The sequence below is a fragment of the Macrobrachium nipponense genome, chromosome 2, assembly GCF_015104395.2.
Source record: "Macrobrachium nipponense isolate FS-2020 chromosome 2, ASM1510439v2, whole genome shotgun sequence".
Classification (NCBI taxonomy): Eukaryota; Metazoa; Arthropoda; class Malacostraca; order Decapoda; family Palaemonidae; genus Macrobrachium; species Macrobrachium nipponense.
The window spans coordinates 73,721,009-73,728,508 of record NC_087201.1 but is presented as its reverse complement, the minus strand read 5'-3'; the positions used below and the strand labels follow the sequence as shown (position 1 = coordinate 73,728,508).

Here is a 7,500-nt window from a genome sequence, read left to right as displayed (position 1 = left end):
ACAGCAGGAGAAAGGGATCCCGAGAATAAAGGAGATGAATGACAAAGAACTCAGGTTGCAACTGGGACAAATCCCAGCAGTTGCGCTAAGAATGACTAGAGAGGTCAGGAGGCAAAACTGTAAAAAGGAAGCAGGAAAGGATGTACAACAAAGGATCCTTTAGTAATACCCAGAGTGCACCACGTAAGGGGGTCACTAAAAATAAAATAGGAAGAAATCCTATATATCCTTTTGCAGGCTCCTTACTTCCAATAGAAAATAACTTTGTTTTTCTTTTGGCCGTAAATCTTGGCAGTTCTTTGTTTATTGAATCATAAGAAGCCAACACAATGTAATGAAACTCACAGGTGAACACATATCTATTCATTCGGGCCATGAAGTTTTCACACAGTCTTGTTTCTTAGATAAACGGTTCATTTTTCCCATCGATTTCATACATTCAGAGATTATTTTGCGAGACGCCTTTTCCTATTTAGTTTTACTGCCAATAACTTTTGCTGCCAGCATACTTTCTCAGTGACTAACAAGTCACGCCTAAACTATATCTTTTGTCTTTTTTGTTCTATTCTTGGTATGTGTTTACTGGAAATAAGATTCTATCATCTTTTAATTCCGAAAACAAGTTGAATGTCTATGTTTTTCAAAACTTGCCTTGAAGAGTCATGAAGTTCTAATCGCCAAATATGCTTAAATTATATATGCTTTATTGAGGTTTTTTAACTAATTTTCTTCATGACAGTAACTCAAGGTATTCTTGTCTATCCAAGTAGATTTCGAATCTACTTATCTTATTTGGTAGCCTGTATTATGAGAAGGAAATCAAGGACGTTATTCTCTCCGCCGGTAAATCCTCTGTAATTTTTTTTCTCCCAGCCAAATGACTGTTTTTCTTATGACGGTTTAAAGAAAAAAAGAAAGAAAAAGAACCACAGAAGTTCTTGTGCGGCTCTGTTGGGCATCAGCTTTTCTTTCCCAAAACTGTCAAGCCTTGGAACTGTCTTTTCATTTCCCTTCCATAGAATTTTCCTTCGTTGTGGAGGCAGGTCCTTCGTTGCCTGCCTCCATTGTTCAGTCCCAGTTTTCTTTTCCCCTTCCTGTGACCATTTTCCTTCGAACCTTCATTAATTAGGGCTTTAGATTTCCCCTTCCATTATTGTCCGTATAAAATCAAGAAATATTTGATGACATACTATGTATTAATTATCGCAAAATATAAAGAGAGAGAGAGAGAGAGAGAGAGAGAGAGAGAGAGAGAGAGAGAGAGAGAGAGAGAGAAGTATGTTGATACTTTTGACAGTTTAGATGCCATATTTATTTTTACAGAGGAAGATATTGAGGACGATACCATGAATTGGAAAACTCTGCGACCGTAAGTTGTTAAGAATATATACAATTGCAAATATACTATTTTACAAGGATTTTATTTTACTTTACATCTTGTTAATATGTACCTGAGGTTTTAATGAAGCCTCATTAGATGGAGTTCATCTTGTTAGCATCGCAAGTATGTTCAGGTGCAATTAATTACACTACTTAGTAGTGACTGCTTTCTGGATTTGTTTGATGAATATCTTGCCATAGCCATTAGCAACCTAATTCATATAGTCCTAGACCTCCCACCCACACAAGCACACACATTATATAGTATATATATATATATATATATAAATATATATATATATATATATATATATGTGTGTGTGTGTGTGCGTGTGCGTGTGTGTGTGTATGGTATATTGTATATACATATACATGCATATTATACACATATATATGTAATATATATATTCTAACTATATATAAATACATATCACACACACACATTAAACTCACATATATATATCTATATATTAATAACATATATATATATATATATGTATATATATATATATATATATATATATATATATATATATATATATATATATATGTGTGTGTGTGTGTGTGTGTGTGTGTGTGTGTGTGTGTGTCTACGTATATATGTGGTGAGTGAACTATGTGTAATAACGCTGCTAACCTTTTGTTTTTCAATATCCTAAATTAATTGATAGTACACTGCACGGATGCTATAATGTTGACTTTTCATCACAAGAATCTGGCGTAGTCCAGTTACAGAAGACGAAGCATCAACAGGCGAAGTAAACCTTGTCAGCCATATGGCTCACCATCAGGCGTCAAGAAAAAATGAAAAAGAAATCCGTCATACAAGAGCGCGTAAATAAATGCCTTAAACATTTTTCCTCGACATTGAGGCAGCAACCGACGATGTAGCACACGTTCTGAATGCTCAAGTAACAAGCCAGTTTCGCCACCACTAGCAATCACCTATGTTTGTCACCGGCCACGAATGGGAGCAGAGCACACAAAATTGGATTCTCTAAAATTTACATAGCTCCACACCCCCTCCCTCCCTCACTCCCTCCCCTCCTACAATCCCCTGCCGACGCTCACCCAACTTGCTACGGTTATACTTTCCTCCATCCAGCTCTCCTGCTCAGGCTTCTCCTACCTACCGCCTTCTCTCTCTCTCTCTCTCTCTCTCTCTCTCTCTCTCTCTCTCTCTTGCCACCACTATCACCATCATCCGGCTCACGTCATGCTGTGCGATGTTAGTGCAGAGCTGTAGACGATGATGGGGTTTTGGGAAGAAATCCTTGTTCTTGTTCAGAGACGGTCAGCAGCGAGTCTAGTCTAGAAACGATAAAGAGCGAGAGGAGAGAGATAGAGAGAGAGATAGAGAGAGAGAGAGAGAGAGAGAGAGGGAGAGAGAGGGGAAGATGTTCCGTATCAATTCTGTTTTTCCATAATACGAATGGTCAAATTTTCGTGCAGAATTTTTTTTGATAAGCATCAAACTAATTTGATCTTTACTAACCTTTGTAGAACACAAACCACTGCTAGTGCTTTATATGTCATGAGTACCATTATACATTCTTTTACTTCGATTTGAATCTTTACCTATTAATCACCGTTTAAAGAAAGATGTCTTCTTAGTCTTTGCTGTTCTGCCGTATGATATAATCTTTTAATGACAGTAAACATCATGAAATAGGGCTACTAACTTTGACTCTCATTATACCATTACTAATTTCATAGGCTATAACCATATTTTACCGATTCCAACCACCAATGCAAACCATGTTTGTTAACAAAGTAAACTTAAAAGAATATGGTGCGTCTAATATGTGCAGATTACAGTAGTAATTAGATTTCCTTTAGTGACAATGGTCATTAAGATGTTATTTAATATTCACATATGCTGTCTTTGAGTGCGACTATATTTACTTTGTATGACAATACGAGAGTAATGAACTCATCTTTAAATCTGAAGCAAAACCTGGAATAGAAGTTTAATAACCAAATTCCCTTCATTTTAGCCCAATAAACAGTACATCAGATTGAGTTTTGATCAGGATATTTAGTATGAAAATAACCTTTGATAACCATTGTTCACTATCAATAAACCTTTAGGTGAGAACCGACATCTGAAGTTAGATTTATAGCAGTCAACATCATGTACTAAAATTATGGTAAGCATTACTTATATAAAAAATTTAGCCCAGCAAGTTCATACTCTAAGTCCTAATATAACAGCTGACTAAGAACTGTAGAGTAATTGTTTTTATTTTGCTCTCCTTCCGACGAGGCAGGAAATAACTGCAAACGTCTTTAATAGAATAATCTCTGAATATGAAAAGGTTCACGACCTTAGTAATAAATATCATTGCCCTGTAAAGAACTCTTTGCTTTTAATGGCATCTCGCTTAAATTTAAACACATCATTTCTATTCAGTCAACATTTGTAACATTGCACAAAATTCGTTTTTTTTACATCTTTCATTTTGTTGCACAAATATTATGCTTTAGTAGAGTTTGTGTATTTATGGAAGGCATGTTTGAATTATTAATTATTGCATGGTCATAAATGACTTCGTTGTGTTCGAGTCAGCGACGATCTAGAAAACACCACTACTATTCTTTCTACAACTGCTAATGTTCAAGTCGTAAAAGCAGGCTAATTAGGTTTCTGCATTAACCGCTTCCAGGTAAACTCGGTTTACATTTATTTTCTCTCTTTATATGGACTCTGTTTTAAATAAGACAATGAAAGGATGGGAGAAGGAAAACACTGCTATTTATTTTTGCTTTAATATACACAACATGAAACTATCTAAATAAACGTGCTCTGCTGATATTATAGTGTTTTGCCTCTATAAAGAAGATAGATTTAAATCGTTTTATATAAAAGATAATTTGAACGTTATTTATATCTCCTTTGATTTCTTTTTTGAGCTGAATAAACATAATAATAACTATCTTTTGGAAAGCTAAAAAGAATTGTGAGATCTTTGAGATCGTTTTTATTTACTAGAAATATTGATCACTGAATGCCTACGATACACTTTCAAGATCTGTTTGTTTGCAGGCATCCACGTATAATTTCATATTTAATCTTCCCGTAAGGTGATAATGCCATCAGTACACCTCAATTGGTGCACTGTAGGCACTACTTAAGGGTCATTGCAGCATCCCTTAGGCCCATAGCTGCAATCCCTTTCATTCCTTTCATAGTACTTCCTTTTTTGTTCTCTTCTATCTGACTTTTCACCTTCTATAACAATTGTTTCGTAGGGCAACTGCAAGGTTTTCCGCTTGTTTCACCCTTCAGACCTCCTTACTGTCTATTTCCCTTTCAGCACTGAATGACCTTCTATGTGCCAGCGTTTGGTCTTTGGCCTAAATTCAACATTATGTATTCTATTCCTCTTCTGCAATATCATGATTTTTTTTTTTTTTCCTCAGTCTAGTCCCGTTTTGCATGAACCCGTCCTTTCCTAAAATCTGAATTCGCATTCGCTCATCTCTATTGCACGAAAACAAATTACCGTGTCATTTTCTTGCCTAATTAACATAAACGTTGACCATCTTTCATCAGTAAATCTTCTTCCTCTTAACCGTCCTGTGCAACTTGCACTTAATCTTACTTAGGATCAGAATACGTGCTCCTCACATTACACATCAACAGACACAAACATAATTGTCTTGTCATTCTCAGGCGCGGTTGGTTGTAGAGGGTAAAGTTTTTGGGAAATGCTTGTGGCAACAGAACATATTATGATCCTTATAACTGGATTACAGCTTTGAAACGGCGCAAAGCTAGGTAGAAGTAATATCTAGTGGTAATATGTCTGTTTTCTACAATATTATTCATGATGATTTTTAGGAAAATTTCACATTTACATGAGTCGCTAAATTGGCAAAAAAAATCCCAAATAATGCACGTGTGAATAATATGGTTATGAATTTATCAATCGAGAGCTTTAGAGAACCGACTCGATTCATATTTTCATCATAGATCTAGGTTGATATTAATGTGGATCACTTACCAATAATAATAATAATAATAATAATAATAATAATAATAATAATAATAATAATAATGTTCTAAAGGGTCCACAATAATACAACGTGCAAAAAGTCCGTGTATAATTTTGAAGACTTTACAGAAAGCTTTCGAACCCTTCCCTGGGTTCATCTTCAGTCCAAGATGGACCCTTTAGAACATTATATATACTCTCGTGATAGAGAGTTTTTCCCTAATAATAATAATATAATAATAATAATAAGAAGAAGAAGAAGAAGAAGAAGAAGAAAAATGAATTGGCAGAATGAAAATCTTCCTAAAAGACAAAAGGATGAAAATAAGCGAGAAACGAAAAAAGCCGTAAGTAAACGGTCTCTGTTTCCCAAGTTATTCATCTCACACTCGGATAGAAATGAAAATGGACAGTAGCCGCTCTAGACTCTTCATCCTCATAGTAGGAAAAATTGCCTTCAATAGGAAGAAAAATGGAGGGAATTCGTGAAGGAGGAAGGCCGGGAACAGGAATAGACACCAAAGTAAAGACAAGCATAAGCGATGCCGGAAAGAACTATATTTTTTTATGTCCTATACTTTTCTTATTCTCTCTCTCTCTCTCTCTCTCTCTCTCTCCTCTCTCTCTCTCTCTCTCTCTCTCCTCAAAAAAAAATGTTCTTTGCTGGTTAAAAAAAGCTCTACTTACGTTCACTGTATTTAATGATAATACAGCTTAATTTGACAGCCAATAATAATGGTTATGTTGAAAAAGAAACCCACAATATCACTGTGGAACTTGTTTACTGCTAAGTATTTACATTTAAATGTAAATACTTAGCAGTAAACAAGTTACACAGTGATTTTGTGGGTTTCTTTTTCAATCTTCAGAAGAAAACTGGAAGAAGTTTTTGAATGGTTATATTATTATGAACTACAGACTGATTACCCTCTTTGTTTCATAATCAAAAGTATAAAACAATTACTACAGTCAAAATATACTTATAGATCGATTTTCTTACCTCATCAAGGTATCCTACAAATTCCATCATTTCTAAATCTATTGATTTCAGGCGAATAACTTATTCTATTGAAGCGGACGAATTAGTGCATATTACAGAGCACTTTTTAGAAATTTTCTAGCCGTATCACAAACAAGTTACACAGGAATTTTTCGTTTTAGGTAAAGATCCTAATCCATTTTCAGTGTTACCTCTTGGGTAACAGGTAGTTTAATATACCTTTCTGGGATTAGTTGCTTTTTCGTTTGCTATGATATATATATATATATATATATATATATATATATACTATATATATATATATATATATATATATATATATACATACATATATATCAATCATATACATATATATATATATATATATTATATATATATATATATATATTATATATATAGTATATATATATATATATATATAATATATATATATATATAAGCTCTTCAGCCAACATTTTACATAATGATTTGGTTTTGATTCTAGATTCCAAATATTTTAGCTTGTGGCGTTTAGGCAACAGCATTCACTTTGACCCGCAGTTCGACTTCATAACTCTTTAATGTTAACATGGTTTCCCTAATGTTTATCCATAATCCTGTGAAGAAGCTGTGAGGTACAGAATGAATAACGTTCACGCAACATCTCTTCTTATTTTTTCGCCAGATTGGAAAATGGTCTGATAGTACTGGATTCGAGCTGTTGCCTGTCAAGTATACACGTCTGCCGCAGGATGAGGTTCCACTTAACAAAACGTACATTGTTACCTCCATCTTGGTAAGTCTATGGATCATGTTCATCTAGTATATGCTTCCGAATTGCTTCCATCTGTCTATCTATCTATATATCATACTCTTTTATATATTATATATATATACATATATATATATATATATATATATATATATATATATATATATATATATATATATATATATAAACATAAAGACAAAATCCAAGAAGGAAGGAGAATCAATGGAGTTCTGCAAGGCCTTTCGAAAATTTTGTGTTATATAGCAGACTGATGAAATATATAAAAAAATAAGTTTACAAAATAAGCTCGTATATAATTAACAAATGGGGATTACAAAAGAAAATTATATACACGGAATACAACAAAACTG

At 33.9% G+C, this 7,500-nt stretch overlaps 1 protein-coding gene across 1 annotated transcript in view; it reads left to right on the top strand.

The window, feature by feature from the left end:
• LOC135220664 (glutamate receptor 1-like) overlaps positions 1-7,500 on the top strand; it is a gene marked incomplete in the record, with an annotated part of 281,584 nt that overhangs the window by 260,700 nt on the left and 13,384 nt on the right. Inside the window, 1 exon segment of the mRNA XM_064258033.1 lies at positions 7,043-7,153. Within this exon segment, the coding sequence (XP_064114103.1) occupies positions 7,043-7,153 (111 nt within the window).